This window comes from Diorhabda carinulata, chromosome 5, assembly GCF_026250575.1.
Source record: "Diorhabda carinulata isolate Delta chromosome 5, icDioCari1.1, whole genome shotgun sequence".
Lineage (NCBI taxonomy): Eukaryota > Metazoa > Arthropoda > Insecta > Coleoptera > Chrysomelidae > Diorhabda > Diorhabda carinulata.
Window position 1 is genome coordinate 31280768 of NC_079464.1, and position 22481 is coordinate 31303248.

Sequence of the window (22481 nt, forward strand, 5' to 3'; positions counted from 1 at the left end):
AAACCTGATTAATTAAAAAAAATAACACAATATCGTTTATTATTAACTAATTGAGTATAGTTATGAAATATAATCGATTATTTTGCATTTGTTTAGTTAATCAAATTATATGACCATAACTTGTTATGATAGTTGCATAGGAGTATTGCGGTTTTCGAATATATAATCGATTATTTGATATATTTCATATTTTATTGTGATTATTAACGTTAATTGTTAATAAAGTTGTTTGAATTCCATTTTAAACAGGTGTTGTTATTACACCTGGTTCAATAAGTATTCTTTTTTGAACAAAAATTAATTTTTCATTAGAATATATCATCAATTAATCGAATACTATCGATTAAATCATTCGATTATTGTAATCGTACTTTTAGTTAAAATCTATTACACGTGAAGTTAGCTCTCATTTCAGTATTTAGTGCGGTGGTAAACATGATCTTTATAACTCATTTTCTTTTATTTTTCATATTTATTTTAAATAATAGTGATGCTAAAACAGTACATAGAACATTTGAGTACAAATATTCATTCAAACCTCCGTACTTAGCTCAAAAAGACGGCTCAGTACCATTTTGGGAATATGGTGGTAGTAAGTACTTCAAAATTTTTAAGTACACGTAAAACTTTTCGTGGTATAAATGTCATTAAATACGTACTCTGTCTCTTTCTTGTGCACGATAAAAAAGTAAAATAGATATAACACATATCATAACCTATGTCAAAATGTACACGTATATAACCAAAATCCAGATGTTTTTTCTAAAAAAAAGCTTAAATTGTATGAACGACTTGTTTTTAGTAATTGCAAATAAATTAAATCTATATGTTTTTATCCGTTTTTATTTACATATCTAATTATTTAAGATGCGATTGCTAGTTCTGAAAATGTAAGAATTGCACCTTCTTTAAAAAGTCAAAAAGGTGCTATATGGACAAAACAGCCAATTAATTTCGATTGGTGGGAAGTTGATATTGCTTTTAGAATAACTGGAAGAGGAAGAATCGGAGCGGATGGTTTAGTAAGATATTTAAATAAAATTGAGATTTATTTGTAAGTGTTAATTATTTACAGGCGTTTTGGTATACCCAAAACAAAGGATCATTTTCCGGCGATATATTTGGATCTTCAGATCAATGGGTCGGTCTCGGTTTGTTTTTTGATTCATTCGACAATGATAACAAACACAATAATCCCTATATCATGGCAGTATTAAATGATGGAACAAAACAATTTGATCATCAAAAGTAAATATTTTTTATAAAAAAATCACGTTCATATATACATATACTAATTTTTTTTTTGTAGCGATGGTACTACTCAACAACTCGCTGGTTGTCTCCGCGATTTTCGTAATAAACCATATCCTACAAGGGCGAAAATAGAATATTATCAAAATACACTTACTGTGTTGTTCAATAACGGAATGACGAATAACGAAAAAGATTTTGATATGTGTTTGAGAGCGGAAAACATAGTTTTACCAAGGGGGGGATATTTTGGAATTTCAGCTGCCACCGGAGGCCTAGCCGACGACCACGACGTCATACATTTCCTCACAAAGAGTTTACACCCCATCGAACAATCTCAACAAAATCAAAGTAAGGATATTATAAGTTCATTGTAAATTTTATTGTTTTTGATTTAGTTGTAGGAGAGGACCAACAAAAACTGCAACAGGAGTATCAAGAGTACCAACAAAAATTGGAGGCCCAAAAAGCGGAATACAAAAAAGAACACCCAGATGAGGTAAATAAAAAGTTGGTAAGTGAACCCCTAACTATAAAAACTTGTATTTTCAGCGTAAAGACCCCGACGTGGAAGATTGGTTTGAATCAGAGTCTCAAAGAGAACTAAGACAAATATTCCAAGGTCAAAATCAAATATACGAGGTTCTCAGAGAAGTTAATAAAAAAATCGACGAAATTGTCGGAAGACAAGAAAGAACGATGAGTCTTATATCACAACAAGCTTCCATGGTTCAAGGAGGAGGAGCTCCACCACCACCACCTGGTATCCCAGCAGCACAAGTTGGGGATACCATTAGGAGACACGAAGTTGACGCTCTTTTCAACAACCACAATCTTTTTAGTGGATATTTACAAGAGATTAAGTAAGTATAGATTAAATTTTTTTTAAATTGTCCGAAATAGTGGAAGGTAGGACCAAAATAAAGGAATCTGTGATACCACAAGGTAGTTCAAATGTACTAATTACAGAAGATCATAAAACTGAACCCAAAGATGTTAGGATCCCAAAAAGGTGATACTTACCTAGGACTGGAATCCCACAGTAGCAAATAGAAGCTCAAGGTGACAAAAGGCAGTAGATAAAAATTCACACAGGGTTATAGACCTTTCTATTTTGGAATTTTTAAAAAAATTCTCGAAATATATGTGTGGAGAGTTCCTAGGACTCCAAAAGGATGGATTGGTTTTACCATATGGTAGTAAAAACATCGTCAAGCTCTTAAACACTAATTTTTATAACGGACAGGTTACCAGATGATGGAAAATCTAACTCTAAAAGTATGGAATGTGATTAGGACCTCAAAGGATGAATTTGTGATATCACATGGTAGTTCAAATGTCCAGATCACAGAAGATCCGAAAGCTAACCCCGAAAATGAAAGAAAAATGTTTGAATATTTAAATTTTTCACAAAATTACCAAATATTTACAAAGGAAATTTGTGAGGCGCCAAAAAACTGATTTGGAGATATTGAAAAGTGAAAATAAGTGAATAGCAGTAAAATGAGAAGATTATAGAAGATGAAAACTTTTCTAGGATATTTAAACAGATCCATAGGACCTTACAAAATGGATAACGTTGGTGAATGTAGTTGAAACTTACCCAGAGTTGTAGTATGACGAAAATAGAAGAATTATATAAAAATTTCATTAGCTCGGGTACCAGTCCTCAACAAACATTAACATATAGATATATTTTCACGTTTTCTTCACTTTTATTATGATTTAAACTATTTCTTTCAGGCAATTTGTGGTGGAATTGAAACTACGAGCCGACACAATTTTAAACAACCAAGCTAAACAACCTACGGCTCAAGTACAATCTGTCGGTTATGATACTCAATCTTTGATCAGTGAAATGCGAGACGGACTGAACCACGTCAAACAGAATTTAGTGCAATTATCTCAAAAAGCACCGGCGCAACAAAATTGTCCAATAGTAACTTGTGTCAATACAACAACGGTCCTTATGATCGCCGCTGTGCAGTTAGCCATAATATTAGCGTATAATCTTTACAGGTTAGTTTAATTTTTTCTTTAATTAACATGTACAATATTGTTAGAAGCAGTTTTGACCTGTTGCGGTTGTAAACTTCCTCTGAATGGGAAGTTTTCAACCATTTCGTGTACAATTTGGATTTTGTGGGCTTATAAGGGAAGTTTTTGACGATTTAATGCTCAATTTGGGTTTTGGGGCAAGCAACTACCACCGATTCCCGAATATGAAGATTTCTTTTGTTCTACAATGCTCCAATTGTGATACAGCACTCAAAATGGTATATAAAGGACTTAAAGGGGAAGTTATCAACCTTTTAATGCTCAATTTTGGTTTTGTGGCTTGCAACTACCACCAATTCCTAGAGCTACAGCTCTTTAATACCAACATTGAGATGCATGATGATAATTTATAATAAATAAGGTTTTTCTTTGCATTTAAATGACTTTGTGAACAAACCAATTCTCATACATTACCGTGTAATAAAAGTTATATGTAGAGGTATGTTATGGATAGCCCCCGTATTAATAATTAAATGTTCTAGTGACATTTCTGACGATTTTGAGTGTCTCGTCGTTTGTTTCAGGGATAGCAGAGAGAGCAGTAGCAAAAAATTTTATTAGACTAGATGTGACAAATCGTGAGATTGATTTTTTTCTTTTTTTTTTGTAAAAAGAGGCATTGTATCTCTTTTGACATTTTACAGTGTGTAACTAGTTCCGGGAACGACAAGTCTTCTTATTTTCTACAGTTTATTTAATCCACTTTCAATTTGAATAATGAATATGATTGTAGTTGTTTTTTTTTTTAAATTTCATCGTTTTTGATTATGAGATAAATTGAATTTCTTTTTGTTATTATTAATCATCAAATCAAGACAAATCATCACGAAACCTCATTTTCTTCACATATTTTTGTCTTGATTTAGCATTTTCTCTCAGAGTATTGAAATTAAGGTAACAAAACATTTTAATGGTTATTTACCTATTAAATCGCCATTTGTATTCAACACTGTATTATATTTTTGTAAGATATTTACTTCTAATAAATTTGTTTTAATTGAAAGTGGAATTTCTTAATACGATTTTATTGTAATAAATTTACCGGAGCTCATTTCAGATGCTCTCTTTTTTGTTTTCTTTCTCATTGTTTTAATGTTTTAAAAACATTTCCATTGGCGCGAGCTTGTTTTTTTGGACGTATATTTTTCTATTTGTGTTTTCATACGGTTTTAAATGTTTATATATATAAAAAAATGGTACTTTAATAAAAATGAGGTTTTGTTACAAGATTTTTGTTTTATTTACCTTATACCTGTAAAAAGTTGCGAAGAAAACGGAAATTCCTTGATATTTCTGTAAAAATAAGGATAAAACACTATAAAAACTAGGAAATGTAAGCATATAAAACTGATTTCAACAGGAAAGGACAAAAAAGAGGTAATTTTAAGATATAAAAATAATAATTTCTCTCTTCTTTTTTATAACTGGACATACGACCGACCTATACTCATTCCGAATCATTTAGATCCCGGTGATTGATTACGAGCTATTCGGGATAATCACCGCGAAGAATCAGCAATCAAATAGAACTTCTAGTCGTGTAACAAAAATCAAAGCTATTCTCGTACTACATAATATCAACATTTAATTCAGGTATTTACCTATAGCCTACTGAATTTTATCATAAAACCCATATGTGTGCATAGAACATAATTCTTTTCATGCAGACATCATCATATGACAATCCGCCATTTTAAAAGAGCGGTAGTTTGAAAGTTTCTTTTTGCAATAATGACTTGGAAAGTGATATTCTTCAGGATTAAAACCCGTAATTAGGTGAAATTATTGAGTGTTGTATATTTTTTTACTAATTAGGTGACGTGAATAATAAGAAGAAATTAAAAAATGTGGTTAAAGCGTCATTAGGATTCAAAAACAGACAAAAAGGTGAGTTGATTGATTTTGAGGTTATCTGTAGATACCACTTCAGTATCTGTATATAAAATTGAGTAGATGAAAAATCTTTTCCTAATTATACCATAATAATTTTGTTTTTTGGTCATGTATGGATTCAACAATTGGTATGAAAATCAATTAAAATCTTAAAATTTCCGACTATGAATATTAAATTACGTGTAATTGCACTTTGGTAGGAAAAAAAAAACGAAAAATCCAATTCGATCATTTAATAATCACAATTGTTTAAAATATAAAGGAATATTTATTAAACGAAATTTACATATATATATTATAATCTTGAAGTTTATAAATAAATATATAATAGTGGAATGATATGAGGTATAAATTTTATAATTTGAAAAAAATGTATATTGCTGTAGTTTTTTGTGTGAGACGCACAAATATAAGGTGAAAGCTATTAAAAAACACACATTTTAAAAATTCATTACATCAATATCAGACAAATACAATATACGATACTTTTTATTGAAAATTTTCAGCAAATCCTAACCTCGAAATAATTGCATAAAAATCATCTAACTGGTTAAATTATGAAGTGAAATTCGTTAACATATTCATTTTTTATTGTTATTTCTTCGTTTTTTAATAAATTCTCACAAATATAATCAACCGATTCTATCTTTATAAATCATTTAAAACTGGCTTAGATATTATCACTGTGTATATGTTATAATTTTTCAACGAATAACTGTTATAATGTAATGATTGATTAGCATTTTTCAACTGTCTTTATACTGCAACATTAAAATCTGACCTTACGTATCATTTCTGCATTTTCTCTGCGATTAACCCAGTTTTATTCATTCTAGTGGTTTCCAAACTAGAATTTTCCATTCCAGATTCTATTTTCACGCATAAATTAAGTCGTTAGGAGCTTGATTGAATTTTTTATTCATATATACTTATATAAGAGCGTTTTCTTAGTGGGATTGTGGCAAAATCAAATACCAAAGTCCTAGCTTTCGAATACCTTGTATCAGTGAATGAAATTATTGTCAAAGTACAATATAAAAATATGTACAAAAGTATAACAATAATAAAAATTACGTAAATTAATTAGTTTTATAGATATTTGTACATTGTAGTTGGAAAATAATTTCATTTTCTGATGATAAATACATAGATATTCGAAAGCTAGGAAATGTATTAGAAATAGTAGACTTTGGTGGTAATTTTGCCACAATCCCACTACGAAAACCAGCTGGCGAACAAAATCATCAAAATTCTAAGATCCAAAAAGACTAGGATGTGTGGGACACAAAATGGAATTAGGGGTTAGGGAATGGCAGGGGAGGACAAAAAATTGAAAAGAATGGAAGAAAATTACCACACTATCAGCCTAAATGGCCCGTGTGTAGCACAATACATATGTACTTATATAAAGAGGATATGTGGTCCTTCGAGCCTGGTTAATATATGGCTTGAAGGACCAATTGTAAGTATCAAGTAATTATTTTAGTTATGATTAATTTCAGTATTTGCTAATATTTTTATAATAATTTGAACCTTAGGTCACTTGGGCTGAAAAATGTCGCTATTCTAAACCTTTTGAACGTACTACTAACTTTTTTTTGTGTATCACAGCCCTTTTAAAAATATTTTTCATCTAAAGAATTAGTTAAAACGGTAACTCAATATTTCATTACTTACCATTGAAGAATCTCTTGTATGCAGGTTCCTGTTGCAATATTATTTTTTAATTCCTAATTTATGTTTGAGAAATTGGATTTCGTCGCACTGTTTGGTGATTTTTTCGTTTTGTGCCGCTAGATGTTCAGTCATAGCGTCCAATTGCATTTTATAACTGTTATTAGTTGTCATTAGTTCTTCATAACTATTTTCTAAGCTACTCTTTAACTTGCTGTATTCAGATGTGATGTCTTCTAATCGGGCCTTTAGAGCTAAATTTTCTGCCCAGGCGGTTTGCATTTCAGATTTACACAAGGCGTTTGATTCTAATATTTCACTTATTTGAGATTCATAGTATGTTGTAAGTTTGTCACTTGATTGGGGCTTGGATTTTAATAAATCACATTCCGTCTTCCATCTTTCTGCTTCTGTTTGCCAGTGCTTAGCCTATAAAAGAAAAATATTCGCAACAATATAAACACAAAATAAGATATTACGAAAATACTTACAGTTTCTTCGGAACTATCAGAAGATTTTTTATTTTCAGCATAATTTAATGAGAGTCTTTTGATATTCTTTTCAAGCTCCTGTATACGTTTTTTATACTTCTCTTCGACATCGTTGTGTAATTTTGATTTATTAGCTAGTTCCTCTTGGAGATTAGTTACTAAATCCTCCAAGTTTTTCAATTTTTCTTTACATTCTAAAACTTCTAAATCCTTTTCTGTAATCTAAGCAAAAATGAAAATTTTACCACAATATTCGATATGGGGGCGTATACGCTTACCGTATTAAATAACTGAGCGTTTTCTAAAATTTTTTTTTGTAGTTCATCGTTTAAAACACTTACATCGACGTTAGGAACTGTTTCTACAACTTTATTCTTATTTTTTTTACCGTTATTGTTTTGCAGTTCGTGTTGTAATACGACAATTCTCTTTGTTAATTGATCGTTTCTAAATGTGAGACTTTCGATTTCTTGGTCGCGTTTTCTAACAGTCTGTTCGTGATTTCTAACTAATTCTTGTAGGTTTGCAGTTTTAGCTTGTTCATCTAGGACTGCTTTTTTGAGAACAGTTGCTTGAGATCGAACCTAACAATTTTTAGGTTAGATCACTACACTTATTAACAATATTTTACTTACTTTCGAATATTCAGCCGCTAATCTATGATATTTTGATTCTATTTCCGTTTCTTTTTCCATATTATAAGTATAAGATTTAATCTGTTTTATAAATAATAAGAATTTTTATTCAATTGTCAATTCATCATGTCAACTGTCAAAAGTCAAAACAAACCGATTCTATTACTGCATTCGGCTATGTACACTGATCACTCTGACTGTTCGGTATCGTTCGGCAATCTACTTTACCTCGATCACACTACTCGGTTAGTATTCGATTATATACTTTTTTGAACACTCTGATTACGATCTCTTTGCTCCTAAACGTGAAAAATTTTACATTTCAATGGTGATCAATTAGTAATTTTATTCAAGGGTTGTTTCTACTTATGTATTGTATGTTATTCCTGTATATATAAAAAGCAAAAGAACTGACAGAGTATAATAATTACCACCTCCCGAGGTCACAAATTGATAGCCAGCTTCAGTACATATTGCTATATAACAAATAAGCATTTAAAAAATCATTTTTTGTATTTTCATAAAACTCCATATTTCACTAGTTGCTGTTCTGACAACCTATGATCATGTGATACTAATCGTTTTGCTCCGCGATTAACATTACTGAACCCAACTAATGACGGAATTGATTAGCTTTAATAGCGATTTGAACATATTACGAATAAATTCTGGATGTCTTCTGAATTTTCAAATGCGTTTGCTTTGTTTAGAATATCCATATGAATGTTACTAACTAGGAGAATAAGATGTATATGATATTTACTGAATAATTAAGATTTTTTCTTGATATTTGTAAGTACAAAGTTAATTACTACGATTTTTAATTACAAGAAAATTATATAGGTTAGGAATTAGGGCGTGGTAAAAAAAACAAAAATGCGATTAGAACGAATGCGCACGATCCGGATTGAAAATACCTCGGGATTTAACGTATTCAAATACGTTTGGAATAGGTTTGTACTCTCCGAAGATGCTTTTTCACACGTTTAATGACAGAACGTGTTCAGGATCTCTACCGTGAACAAAGCTAATTAGAAAAAGTCAGGATGGTGGGCGTGGGGTAAATAATCGATTTTCTCGTATGTACCCGTGTTAAGTTAGGTTATTTGTTGTCGTCATCATCATTTAGTAGCCTGTCTCGTTCACTTTTTAACAGAAGCATCTCTTAACCTAGACTATTTATCCTCGCGTCTGTGATCGAAACCAGTTTCCGTCTAACTCTTTCAATTGCATCTTTAACTTTTGTCGTTTTACGCAGTTCTTTTGTACTTTTTACTCATTTTTTCATATCAATGTTAATGTTTCAGAGCCATAGTCAATACTGAGAGTACTTTTTGTTCAAACACCTTTCGTTCGAGACATTTCGGTATATCTGACTTGAAATAAGTCGTTAATTACTTTTAAAATGTACATTAAACACTACAGTCGGCCAAAAGAGAAATTCCGACCCTATTTCTTGATTTTGACAATAAATATCGGCAAGTCCAAGATAGTTTTAATTTAATTCTGTGGCCATAAGTGTGGCTTGATGTAGGAGCTGTTAATAAGGAACTGGTAAAGGAAAATGCCAAAAAACAAACGACAATACTTTATTCAAAGGAAAATATCACTTTCACTACACTTCCACTACTTCTGTCCTGCTTATATCATTTTCCTCACCTTCGAAAAGAAACCACTTCTTTTTATTCACCAAAAACAGGATCATTATCAACGGAAGGTGAATTAAAGAAAAACGAAACAATTTCCTTGATGTAGCACTAGATGATTCTTTGTAGAACTTGTAAGCTAAAAAATAAACAACTATAAGTGTGAAGACGTCGTAATAAATCGTCCAAACCCACCTAAATATATGAAATACAAATTCAACGGGGTGCTTTCCAACAAAAACCACCAATTTGTTGTGTCCAATAACGGAGCGGCAACTGACATCGCTTGTATAGCGATTGTATGTCTTAGAGCCACCCGTCTACAAAGTCCTGGTTCGGTTACAGCCATCATCCTATAACCAGCCCTCGAATAATCGGGTCTCAAGTTCCAAGATAAGGCGTTAAAGTGTGGAAATTGCCAACTGTATAGTAGAGCAGCCATTAACCAAGCCCCTGGACCTAGAGAGTTTGCACAAGCTGCCCATCCCATTAAAGGAGGTATAGCACCAACTGAAACCCGAAAAAAATAATTAAAAATATACTTTTTTACGTAGTTATCCAAACAATCTGACCTACTGACCCAACCCAAGTGTTCAAAATGCTAATTCTCTTCAGAGGGGTGTATACTGAGGTATACAAAAGTAGATTTGTCAGTCCTAAACTCGCTGTTAGTCCGTTAACTCCGTAATATAATATCCCTAAGCCTGTAATACTGGTCGTGGCGGCAAATACCATAGCGTGTAAAGGTCTGAAACGAAAAGTAAATTGTTATATTTAAATTTGAGATAAATGAAAATAGCTTACGTTAATTTACCACAAACTATCACTCTGTTTTTCGTTCTTGACATCTGCGCGTCGAACGGTACCTCGTGGAATTGATTTGTAGCGTTTGCAGCTGCAGAAAGTAGAGCTGTACCTGTGGCACACATTAAAAATGGCATGACTTCGAAAGGGGCGGGTGCCACTGCATATCCCGCCATAGACGTGATAACAACAAGTGCTGAAAATGTCCATTTTCACTAAAAATTTGTTTTATATTAATGTACTTACAAGTTAGTCGTATTTTAGATAATTTCAGGTACTGGCTAACGACGTTTGATTTATTAGTACACGGGGTTATTTGCCATGACGGTTCGATTTTTGGTTTGTGGGGTAAAAAGTCCGGTAGAGGTAATGCCTCATTTTGTGATATATCTACTAGTACAGGTGGTGAGGATTTCGTATTCGTTTTGTTAACGTAATTAGTGCTGGGAACAATAAAGTTGACTCCAAACTTGTATTGCTGAAAGAAAATATCGAATCCTGTATAAATATATTATATAAACAAATGTTTTTACCTTAAATAAGTGTACAGACGATGTGCTCAAACATTTATGTAATCCTAAATTAAATACTACGCCTTGGTACATATTATAGTTTATTTAATTAGTATACATAACAAAATGATCGTTGGTTATATAATTTTTATTTATTTTCTATTCTATCAAGTTTTTTCGAAGTATTTGGTCTTTAACATTTTGAACTTTTTGAAGGGAAAGAATAAGGTTACGTCATCTGTCGTAATTGGCAGTACAAATGTCAATTGATATCAGGTGCGTTCCATTTTATAAGTTTTACACTAAAGTAGTACACGTTTTTTGAGCTATGGACAAGTGACATAAAATTAAAGATTGTTGTGTTCTAATTTTTGTGGAATGGAATAAATAAAACGCTTGTGTTCAATTTTTGTTTTTCTTTATATAAAAAAATTACACAATGTGCAAAATGGTATAAAATGCATGTATAGTAAAAGTGGTAAATTAATACTGTGTATAAACTCGAAAAATTCCCCGTTTCACCGCAGCCCGGCAGCTCTGAGCTCCATCAATGCACTCTGAGTAATAACTCCATGATTTTTCCCTAAATGAGTGAAAGTATTCAATGTATTCGTTTTAGGTGCTAGTCTCCTTTTACCGACATCCGCTACCGACTTTTTTACATTAGATCGATAATCTCCACTAGCTTTTATAACATCTCCTACAACAAATTATCAAAAATCACTCTCCCAATATAAATAAATGATTGTTAAGTACAAGGCCAATTCGAGCTAAATGTTCATAAAATACTTCTCACGAACGCACATTTATGTACATACTGTCGAGTTGGAGGTTGATACGTGTTACATGTCATAAAACACTACTACCGAACGTACCTTTATGTATAGTCACAGAATTCGTTGGTTTCTTGACGACTTTGGAATCTGATTTTATATTTGTCGTGTGTACCCATTGACTTTTCTTGTCAGACATCTTTGATTCCGATTGTGAATTGTAAGATTTATCGTGAACACTCATGTGATGCTTAAAATAATTCTCCGTATTTTTTGACACCTAGTAAAAAATATGAAAATTGAAATTGGAATTTATAATTATAAAACGAGACGCTGCAAATAAATTTTATCATTATACAGGGTGCGCTAGTAATCAAAAATAAATTATCACAAACGAATTTAGTGAATTTCGATTTCACACTTACTCTAGAATAAACTTGTGGCACTAAACTTTTTTGCTTGACCAATAAACCGGCTTTTGATTGCCTCTGGTTGTGGGCGGCCATTAACTCGTATAACTTGTTCCGGTAATCATCAACTGACAATCGAATGTCGTCGTTTAAAGGTACCTGTAAACAAAACAAAAACAAATTCGATTGTTTTCTGTTGAAAAATGTCGAACTCACAATGACAGACATTTCCAATGACACTTCCTGATCGGGATTACGAAATCTGGCAACGTAGGCGTGTTCTAGAGCTTCTTCGGCGGTTAATCTGTCGTGAGGATTGAAAACTAATAATCTGTTGATCAAATCGATGGCGTCTGATGGTACCCCGGCGCCTAAAATGGACGCCAGGGGAATTTTTTGCACCGCCGAGGCGTTTTTTATCATCGATGAACCGATTCCAGAGATGCACACCTGATTAATATCTGTAAAAACAGTTTTTTTTCAACAGTGACGTAATTCGAATGATAATTATTCGAATTACCTTCCTGACTGGGAGTTGGGATGGTAGCCATTATTTTTTCTACTTGATTGACAGTCGAAGTGCCGGGAAATATCGGTTTTCCCAATGACATTTCAGCTAGTATACAGCCAATACTCCATAAATCTATGCCTTTTGTGTATCTATAAGATAAAATACTTTTCACGGAACGCTTAGTTTCATAATTATATTTATCTATGGAATTTTATACAGAAATTTCAATTTGACTGATGCAATTCCACCAAAACTCACGAAAATGTTATATTCAGTCGAATAAACAATAAATTTATCGTTTTTGGGCCAATATACGAGATAAAATAGTTTTTCATTGAACATCTCTTTTTATAGTCAATTTTATCTATGAAATTTTGTATGAAAATCTTTAATTTACTGATATAATTCCACCAAAACTCACGAAAATACATTATTTAGTTGAATAAACAATAAATTTATCGTTTTTAGGCCTATTTCCCATCACGACAAATTTATCTATGAAATTTTGTATAAAAATGTTAATATGTTTGATACAATTCCACCAAAACTCACGAAAATATTTTATTTAGTCGAATAAACAATAAATTTATCGTTTTTGGGCCAATATACGAGATAAAATAGTTTTTCATTGAACATCTCTTCTTATAGTCAATTTTATCTATGAAATTTTGTATGAAAATCTTTAATTTACTGATATAATTCCACCAAAACTCACGAAAATACATTATTTAGTAGAATAAACAATAAATTTATCGTTTTTAGGCCTATTTCCCATCACGACAAATTTATCTATGAAATTTTGTATAAAAATCTTAAATTTACTGATATAATTCCACCAAAACTCACGAAAATATATCGTTCAGTTAAAATGAGAATAGATTTATGGTTTTTTGACTTACCTTCTATTTGCGATTAGAATTTCCGGTGCTCTATACCACCTCGTTGCCACGTAGTCAGTCAGTGTTGGATCTCCGTCTGAACCGTTGACAGAACCCTCCGATCCTTGAGATAAAGATCTCGCCAGACCAAAATCGGCTATCTTACACCTACAGAATCGGCTATTATTCACCAAATTATAATATTATTTGGTGTATTTGCAAAATATACTTATTTAAAAACTTGTCTGTAGTACAAAAGTTTCGTAGGCATTCTGTAACTTCTTCGTGTTTATTTCATAAGAATAAATAAAAAAGAAGAAATTCCACAGAATAAAAATCAAATTTTTTATGCTGCACGAAGATTTCTTTGGAACAAATTTTTGTTTTCTCAAATAATAACAAAATAAATTTAGTTTTACACACACACATAACTCCATTTTATTAATTTATATTAAATAAAACTGCATACACAAGAATACAAGTCACGTTTTCATCTTAATGCACAGTGTTGTCACATTACATTGGTGATGCAAATTTCACTCATTATTATTTATTTTTGCTTCACGTTAAAAATTAAAATGCCAGTTCTTTAGAGTCGAAACAAGTGGTTCCATTTTAAACTAGTTCGAAAATAACGTAAAACATCACTTCACTTTTAATAAAACTTATGTAATTTCAGAAATAAATCTTTTACTAACATGCCTAATGCACGTGACTTGATGAGATAATATAACGGTTACATTTTACATTCAACTGTTGAAGAAACGAATGTTATCGAGTTATTACGATATTTCTCGAGTTTAATCGAATATCAAACTTCCCTTATCCGGATGTTGCCAGAATGGAAGCATTTGTTTAAATGTTAAAGACTTTAAACGAGGAAATTATTGCAACTTTTATCAGAATTTGCAGATATTTTATGGAATAATTCCAATAATTTCACTATTAAATAAATTAGTTGGATAAAACGAAACGTTTTTTTTGCTACCCTATAATTATCACTTTCAATATTTCTGTCACTAAATTGTTTAAACAATCTGGCAACAGTGTTGTTTCCTACATATATAAAGAATATCCTATTTACGCTGCGTTAGTGTGACGAATGTATTGGAGTGTGAGGATGTTACGATTTAAAACAAAATATTTTTGATTATTATACGATATTAGATTGATATATAAATAATTTATTTGATTAACATGTTTAAGGCAAGTAAATGAATGATTATTATACGTAATAATACTAAAAATTATTTTTTACACTAATAATAAGCTAAAAATATTCATATCGATTCTATTTACAATTAAACATTATGGGTTTTTAATAGAGTTGGTTTCGAATGATAATCTAATAGCAACAAGTTTTTTTAACGTTAAAATTTAAATTTATGTTTCGAATAATTGTGATAACAGTATAAATAGGTGAAGCTTTACTAAGAATATAGATCTGACTTTATTAGTATCGAAAAATTTCGTTAAAATCCACCAAAAGACTAAAGATATGATCATCGAGTGTTACAAAATAACTGTTATAATTAACCGTTATGTAAAATCAAGTTATCCCTCGAGTACAACTGTTTCGACGTTGCCAGAGTTGAAGGATTTCCATCGATATCAAAGATATTGAACTTAAATTTTTTGTTATCATCAAATATGAGTATAAACAAATAGTTTAACGAATTAAAATTTATTAAATGCGATTGTATCGACATAAAAAAAATTAGTTCGATATTTGTATTTCACTTACCTACATAGACTATCCAAAAGAACGTTACTGGGTTTCATATCTCGATGTATAACATTTCCGGAATGAATATATTTGATGGCTTTGAGCAACTGATAGACGATATACCTCTTGTGGACGTCTTTCAATATAGTTTTTCTTTTAATTACATTATGTAAATCAGTTTCCATATACTCGAAACCTAAATAGATGTCTCTGTTGTTTAGAGCTCTGAAAATAACGGTTTCGAATAAAAGTACACGGTCCGATCGCCACCAGAAGGATAAGAAATAATGTCCCTTGTTACTTTAGGACCTAGAAGATACAAGAAATCATGGACGACATCTCCAGGAGATAACAAATAATATCCTTTGGTACATTAGGACCTAGGAGATACAAAACATCGTGGACGACATCGCCAAGGAATGTCACTAGGTACTTTAGGACCTAGGGAATACAAAACATCGTGGACTACATCGCCAAGGAATGTCACTAGGTACTTTAGGACCTAGGGAATACAAAACATCGTGGACGACATCGCCAAGGAATGTCACTAGGTACTTTAGGACCTAGGGAATACAAAACATCGTGGACGACATCGCCAAGGAATGTCACTAGGTACTTTAGGACCTAGGGAATACAAAACATCGTGGACTACATCGCCAAGGAATGTCACTAGGTACTTTAGGACCTAGGGAATACAAAACATCGTGGACGACATCGCCAAGGAATGTCACTAGGTACTTTAGGACCTAGGGAATACAAAACATCGTGGACGACATCGCCAAGGAATGTCACTAGGTACTTTAGGACCTAGGAAATACAAAACATCGTGGACGACATCGCCAAGAAATGTCACTAGGTACTTTAGGACCTAGGGAATACAAAACATCGTGGACGACATCGCCAAGGAATGTCCCTTGGTACTTTAGGACCTAGAGAATACAAAACATCGTGGGCGACATCGCCAAGGAATGTCCCTTGGTACTTTAGGACCTAGAGAATACAAAACATCGTGGGCGACATCGCCAAGGACTGTCCCTTGGTACTTTAGGACATAGGGAATACAAAACATCGTGGACGACATCGCCAAGAAATGTCCCTTGGTACTTTAGGACCTAGGGAATACAAAACATCGTGGACGACATCGTCAAAGAATGTCACTAGTTACTTTAGGACCTAGAGAATACAAAACATCGTGGGCGATATCGCCAAGGAATGTCCCTTGGTACTTTAGGACCTAGAGAATACAAAACATCGTGGGCGACATCGCCAAGGAATGTCACTAGGTACTTTAGGACCTAGGAAATACAAAACATTGTGGACGACATCGTCTAGGAATGTCACTAGGTACTTTAGGATCTAGGGAATACAAAACATCGTGGACGACATCGTCTAGGAATGTCACTAGGTACTTTAGGATCTAGGGAATACAAGAAATCTCCAGGAGATAACAATTAATATTCCTTGGTATATACAAGAAATGTTGAACCAAATCGTGAGGGAATAATTCGGAAAACTGATGATCCACCACGACATAGAGCTAAGGGGGGTTCACACCAGACAGATGAAAATCGAATCACGAAACACAGACATTTCACGATCGATGAAAAGCTTTCACCTTCGATTATAATTAGAGATTGTTTCCTACCTGTGGACACTGTGCAATTTAACTATATTGGGATGATTTTTGAACGACTGCAAAAACATAATCTCCCTGTAAGTCCTTTGGGCGTCTGTCTGATTACGGAATGCGTCGAATATTTTTTTAATCGCAACCACGTCCCTAGTTTTTCTATCGATCGCTTTCCATACGATTCCGTACGCTCCTTTCCCTAATCTTTTTTGTATATCGAATCTCTTCATGATGTGCTCGTCGATTTCGCTCATTTTATCTTTCGATTGGGCCATCTTATCCCTCTTACAACAAACAAAATAGTAGAACTTCAGTACAGACCATGACTTGTTAAAAGATATTTGTCATTGTGACGTTAGAGTCTGTCTGTGGGAAAAACGACCTCTGGTGAGTTAATTTTACATATCACGATATATATCCTTACTACCAATTTAATATCTTAATGTTACTAATATTTTTTAATCGCAATGTCAATAGAGTTTCTTAATTGTAAAGAAAATTTTAATGTGAAGTGTGGCAACATTGTTTGTGACTGATTTATCTCAAATAGAGATGAAATTATCACTCACTTGTTCTCGCTTTAATAAGGTGGTTCAAATCGAATGTCAAAATCTAAATCTAAAATATACTTTTCAGTACAAAAGTGAAATAAAAATGAATTTTCCAAACGAGTTCAAATTATCTATTTCATGCAAAATTAACGGTACTGATTTTTCATATCTTATAAATAAAGTTTTTTATTATTGATTATTGTTTTTTATTTTATCCTCGTATCAAAATATCTCGATGTCTCTTTTTAACTCACGTTTGCTACGTTTCGTGTAATTCGAGTACACTCGGAATACGTATAAAACATTAGGTTTGTTCCGGCAGACAGTCCGTAACTACTTGATTAGCGCTATATTAAAATTGCGTTCCAACAGTGTCAAATTTAAGTAATGAACAAATATTTTTACGTTCCGACAACAAAATCGAACTTTTGAATAACAAATTTAATTTAAAAAGAAAACAAGTCCTACCTTCCTTCTTCATTCATAAACGCTCTCAATTTAAACTTATTGATTAAATAACATATTTAATATTAAAAGTTTTTTTTAAAATCATTTCCCGTGTCTAACCTTCAAAATATCGCTGTCTCTTTTTAACTAACGTATTGTGTAATTTAAGCAAGAATGTCTCACCTTATCTCTTCGGATGTAAACGCACTCTCAAATTAAAAGAAAAAACTTAATAATATCTACAGACAACCATCAACGTTTAATGATTAAAAGCCGCAAATAAATATGATACGGGAAGTTTGTTTATTGGTCACAATTTACATGCGACCGTCGTCATGACGACAATCAATTTGTTAGATTTAGTCATCGGCAACTGTGACGTTCACATTCATATTATGAAGCCAGACTGAAAACAAAACTTTATCGATAGACTCGAATGATCGGTAAAGTAGGGCGGTTTTTTATCGGTTTTATTTATTCCGTCATTTATTATTTACGAAATAGCCTACTGACCTCTATACCGTGGGAATTCGATCGGCAAGTGAAAGTAATTGAATTTTGTGTTAAATAATTATTATTTACGAGGGATAATGAAACTTACGTAGATAAAGTTTGGTAAGAAAAATTAACAGGAAAGTAATAAATTCGAGGGAAACTAACAGACACGTGCTGGTACAAAAAAAGTGATTTTTTTACGAAATATTTTACATCCCCTCGTAGTAAAGGTGAAAAAAGAAGACTTGAATTTACTCTCTCACGTTTTTTATTCACACAACTAGTTTGAAAACTTTTAATGTTAATTTGGGAACTTCTACCATGTTTTATGTCAATGTCACTTGTCAATTGTCGTCAAAAAGACATCCCGGGAGAGAAGTAGATTAAAAAAGTAACGTTGTTGAGGACGTCTGTTATCGAAAAGTCGCGACATATTTAGAAAATATAAAACGGGATTAGGGAAGGAAGTATTAAGTTAAAAAAGTGACTATAACGGGCACGGGGCGGAAGTCTGAGAGATTCGGAAAATAAGGGAAAACTCTCGGACTGAAAAAGATAAAAAGCGTTTAGTTGACGAGCATTTGAACGCTTCACTAACCGCATTTCATTTTATGGAAAAACTTTTCGTCCGTCCTGAACCCCTTGGCAAAGCAACAACGATACTTCTTGCGCCCTTTTCAGGTCCGGCTCTAATTAAATCGGTTATAAATCCAAAACATTATTCAATATAACAATATTTTTGGAATGAACCTCGTATATAAGACTTTTAGAAACGTTCGAATCGAATTAAGATCAAAATAATGTCGATATACAATTTTAAAATTAAATATTTGTTACCCAAAACGAATATTCCAACATTATCAGTTTATACATTTGAAATATAACCTCACTTTAACGACCGAAAAAATATTTCTCGATAAATTGAATTCGGAGACTTTTTAAGCGAACCTTGTACTTCAGAATACAGACGAAATGTTTTTTATCGCTTCCAGACGAACGTTGATACTTAAACGAATTAATTATATAGCAAATTCCCTCCGAAATCCCTGTAGGTGTACGTAGTATTTGCTTTCTTTTTTGTCAAAAACGGATCGCTTTTCGTAGTTATAATTGAATATCATATCGTCCGTAAAATTCTTTGCATTGCAATTCAATACATTGGAATAATTTAACGAGGCGTGTATATCAAATAGAATTTTCTAGAAGAATTTCATTTCGCTCGGATCGGTACGTAAAAGATGGAAAAATACGTAACGTTTTTTTTTTTTTTTTAAATTAACTAAATATGACCGCCGTGCCATTTGTTCAAGTCCGAGAACAGAATATAATTCGTAATTATTCTGTCGTACATAAGAGTAGACTATAACAACGTTGCCACGTTTCCGAAAGTTCTGTACTTTTCGAGGAAATACGAAATAATGAAGTTTTAGTGACATTCGATATCACGATACGTATATATCTGACATTCCCTATACATATAATGACAAAAAATGAATTTTTTCCTTAATATAAGTGATAAATATTTCATATACCGTCACGTCAATATGGAATATGAAACTTCGACGACCACTACGTTATTTTTTCTTCTTCTTTTTCGTCTTCTTCTTCATTTCGAAGTTAAAGTATCATATGTCGGAGATGTACATCAACCGCGACGGGTAAATTTCTTGTTGGTTTAAGCGACAGGGGTATAAAGTTAAATTGACTTTCGAAAACTTGCCAATTTTAACTATATTCGTTATAATTTTTGGTTAACGACGTTATGTGATGTGCTGATTTTTCTAAAATAGCATTTTGTTGTCTATAAATTGATAATCATTAATTTTGAATACTTCAACATTAATTTTAAGTAAAAAACATTGAAATTTAATGCAATTCATTATTCCATAATCTCTTTTCAATTTTATACGCTCAGAACCAACGCCCAAACACAACTATTCATAACTTTGTGCTATAACCTCACTTTAGTGCTCGGGAAGATATTACTTAAGTGGGAAACTTTTCGGACTACCCTCGTAGTCGGATTTTTTAAAGTTTAAGATATAGATCACGCCTCCTGACAAATTAAATATAAAAACCATAAGATAAACCACTATATGCAAAACAGATTAAAATAATTAAAACCCACGTTTTATAGTAAGAACATATCTGTCCACCCTGTACATACAAGTATACATTATTTTATTCATTATTTCAATTGTCATATTTTTTTTTGAATTATCGATTTGACAAAAAAATAAAAAGTTTGTATGCAGTGGCAGAGTTTAAATTTTGAAACTCGAAGGAAAAATTGTATGCAGATAAAATGGAGGACGATGTTTGCATGGAAAATTCCATGTAGCATACGAACGATTTCGATTGACTATAAAAGAATATGCGATTTACAAAACAAACAGTCTATAGTATGTTCTGAATTATTCAAAGGATAACCGAATTAGATAAAATTATAAGTTGAACCTTTATTTTAACATTCTAAACCATACTAAAAAGATCCTTTATAATTTCGTGTAAGCAAGGTCAAATATTGAAGGTCATAATAAATGAGTTTTTCAAGAATATCTCTATTAGTAAAAATTACTTTATAAACGTTGGCGTCCCTGCGACAAAGTCGATGTTGTCGGATTTATTGTTATAATAAACAGAACGTCGTGTCATACATTAATATTTTAGTGTTAATAGTTTTGAATAATATTATCAATGATTAATTATTACTCTTTTATAAGAAATTGCTCAAAACTATTCACTATTATTTCTAATTGTTTATATTGAATGCAATCTTAGGATATGATTTTGTACCAATAACTGACAAAAATTACAACGTGACAACAATGTAAGCAAATGTCATATCTGCAAGCGATTTAAACAAAAAACTATGTATTAATATAAATATTAAGATACCTAATATTTATATATATTTTTTTTCTGATAAATTCTTTTGCGATTTGGGTGTTTTGGAGAGGTTAACAAATTATATCGATGACCGCAGCATCGGCTGCAGCATTGTAAACCAAATACACAAGATAAATTCCGAAGATGAATTGCCGGCATTGGAGGCGGTAGTATTTTATTATTTTGGCGGCCGCCGTGGGGGCTAAACAGTCTTAAACGGGGCACAAACTGAAATGAATTGCTCACATGCAAATTGAATTGTTTTTCGATTTATTGTGTTATGTGTAAATTGATATTTTCTGTCTTTCTCGTCTTTTTTCAATTTTCTTTTCTACGTTTTCTGGAGAATTTCTTGTTATACTGCAAGGATGAGATTTATTTTTATCGCTCTTCACATTTTATTTATGCACTATGGATGATATTGTACTTCCATTATCAGGATCGGTTTTCCTTACAACTTTCAAAACGAAATTTTTGGTAGTTATGTCAAGTTAACTAGAGAAAATTCACGGAAACGAACGTTTTCTTTAAAAACATATTTCTATCAACCGACCGGCAACGTTGTAAACAGCGTTCAAAGATCGCCAACTTTAGCTCAACAGTGTTGTCAGAGTGATAAAAAAATATAATATTTTCCTAGTATTACTAGAAAAATAAACTAAATATTTAAAATTTTTTATGAAAACATTAATATAAGTTATGTTCTGATTTTTGACAAGTGTCGCATTTAACATGAAGGAACATCAAGGAAATCGGATTTTAATTTTTACACAGTTTAATTTGATTTTTATGTTAAATTTTCTGAAAAATTTTGACTTCCAAGTAGTCGCTATAAGTTATTATCATGAGAATAATTATTAAAATCAATATTATCACTTTGAAAAAAGCACCTGCAGGTTTTGTTCCAATGAAATTTAACTCAAAAATATTTAGTTAAAGATGAAATGACAAAGACTACTATTATATACTACACAGATACCATAATAGTTTATATTCTCCATATAATTTCTGGAAAATAGTGCTTAATAAATGAATTCACAAAAAAACAAATAAAAGCAGAATAGATTGCTTTGGCAACGTCGCGATAAGTACATTTCATCGACCTCGATAGATTTCTGTCGATATTCGTATAAATTCGTGAAAAACGATTGTAACGTTGCCATATTTAAAAAGATTTTTAGATATATCTTAACTTTATTTAGAAGCA

The 22481-nt window shown here is 31.9% G+C and overlaps 5 protein-coding genes across 7 annotated transcripts in view; 2 read left to right on the top strand and 3 right to left on the bottom strand.

The window, feature by feature from the left end:
* Positions 1-367: 367 nt before the first annotated feature.
* Positions 368-4536, top strand: LOC130893774 (protein ERGIC-53). The gene is made up of 8 exons (XM_057800132.1): positions 368-592; positions 868-1022; positions 1076-1248; positions 1310-1602; positions 1650-1750; positions 1804-2114; positions 2995-3270; positions 3834-4536. Exons 1-8 carry the CDS (start codon positions 436-438, stop codon positions 3868-3870), a joined length of 1503 nt encoding a protein of 500 aa, XP_057656115.1. The 5' UTR covers positions 368-435; the 3' UTR covers positions 3871-4536.
* Positions 4537-5040: 504 nt separating this feature from the next.
* LOC130893781 (uncharacterized) overlaps positions 5041-22481 on the top strand; it is a 67073-nt gene continuing 49632 nt past the window's right edge. Inside the window, exon 1 of the mRNA XM_057800151.1 lies at positions 5041-5196. The gene's annotated coding sequence lies outside the window, so the exon portion shown is untranslated. The remainder of the gene's footprint in view (positions 5197-22481) is intronic.
* On the bottom strand, positions 5421-8264 carry LOC130893780 (protein phosphatase 1 regulatory subunit 21). 2 transcript variants are annotated; one of them, XM_057800146.1, is made up of 5 exons: positions 8003-8263; positions 7646-7951; positions 7368-7589; positions 6880-7305; positions 5421-6071 (listed from the first exon to the last, which is right to left on the bottom strand). In XM_057800146.1, exons 1-4 carry the CDS (start codon positions 8060-8062, stop codon positions 6919-6921), a joined length of 975 nt encoding a protein of 324 aa, XP_057656129.1. In that variant the 5' UTR covers positions 8063-8263; the 3' UTR covers positions 5421-6071; positions 6880-6918. The 2 variants fall into 2 exon arrangements, with proteins under 2 accessions (XP_057656129.1, XP_057656128.1); XM_057800145.1 differs by having other exon boundaries at positions 5421-7305; positions 8003-8264.
* On the bottom strand, positions 9576-11230 carry LOC130893776 (protoheme IX farnesyltransferase, mitochondrial). The gene is made up of 6 exons (XM_057800137.1): positions 10986-11230; positions 10699-10930; positions 10453-10648; positions 10221-10396; positions 9844-10158; positions 9576-9787 (listed from the first exon to the last, which is right to left on the bottom strand). The coding sequence occupies exons 1-6, from the start codon at positions 11055-11057 to the stop codon at positions 9618-9620; spliced, it is 1161 nt and encodes a 386-aa protein (XP_057656120.1). The 5' UTR covers positions 11058-11230; the 3' UTR covers positions 9576-9617.
* On the bottom strand, positions 11361-18277 carry LOC130893773 (mitogen-activated protein kinase 15-like). 2 transcript variants are annotated; one of them, XM_057800131.1, is made up of 9 exons: positions 18074-18277; positions 16908-17258; positions 15281-15487; positions 13558-13704; positions 12668-12807; positions 12364-12608; positions 12163-12306; positions 11840-12017; positions 11361-11664 (listed from the first exon to the last, which is right to left on the bottom strand). In XM_057800131.1, the coding sequence occupies exons 2-9, from the start codon at positions 17165-17167 to the stop codon at positions 11483-11485; spliced, it is 1503 nt and encodes a 500-aa protein (XP_057656114.1). In that variant the 5' UTR covers positions 17168-17258; positions 18074-18277; the 3' UTR covers positions 11361-11482. The 2 variants fall into 2 exon arrangements, with proteins under 2 accessions (XP_057656114.1, XP_057656113.1); XM_057800130.1 differs by having other exon boundaries at positions 13558-13716.

Bases quoted from the DNA above. Each gene is read 5' to 3' on its own strand.
- LOC130893774 (XM_057800132.1), top strand. From the start codon at position 436: ATGATCTTTATAACTCATTTTCTTTTATTTTTCATATTTATTTTAAAT. The intron at 1,023-1,075 runs GTAAGATATTTA...AATTATTTACAG, and splicing joins GAATCGGAGCGGATGGTTTA to GCGTTTTGGTATACCCAAAA. The intron at 2,115-2,994 runs GTAAGTATAGAT...TATTTCTTTCAG, and splicing joins GGATATTTACAAGAGATTAA to GCAATTTGTGGTGGAATTGA.
- LOC130893780 (XM_057800145.1), bottom strand. From the start codon at position 8,062: ATGGAAAAAGAAACGGAAATAGAATCAAAATATCATAGATTAGCGGCT. The intron at 7,952-8,002 runs GTAAGTAAAATA...AAAAATTGTTAG, and splicing joins TAGCGGCTGAATATTCGAAA to GTTCGATCTCAAGCAACTGT. The intron at 7,306-7,367 runs GTAAGTATTTTC...TTTCTTTTATAG, and splicing joins CTGATAGTTCCGAAGAAACT to GCTAAGCACTGGCAAACAGA.
- LOC130893776 (XM_057800137.1), bottom strand. From the start codon at position 11,057: ATGTACCAAGGCGTAGTATTTAATTTAGGATTACATAAATGTTTGAGC. The intron at 10,159-10,220 runs GTCAGATTGTTT...TTCGGGTTTCAG, and splicing joins CACTTGGGTTGGGTCAGTAG to TTGGTGCTATACCTCCTTTA. The intron at 9,788-9,843 runs GTGGGTTTGGAC...TTTATTTTTTAG, and splicing joins TTTGTATTTCATATATTTAG to CTTACAAGTTCTACAAAGAA.
- LOC130893773 (XM_057800130.1), bottom strand. From the start codon at position 17,167: ATGGCCCAATCGAAAGATAAAATGAGCGAAATCGACGAGCACATCATG. The intron at 15,488-16,907 runs GTAGGAAACAAT...CGTTATTTTCAG, and splicing joins AAATTGCACAGTGTCCACAG to AGCTCTAAACAACAGAGACA. The intron at 12,609-12,667 runs GTAATTCGAATA...CTGTTTTTACAG, and splicing joins CCCAACTCCCAGTCAGGAAG to ATATTAATCAGGTGTGCATC.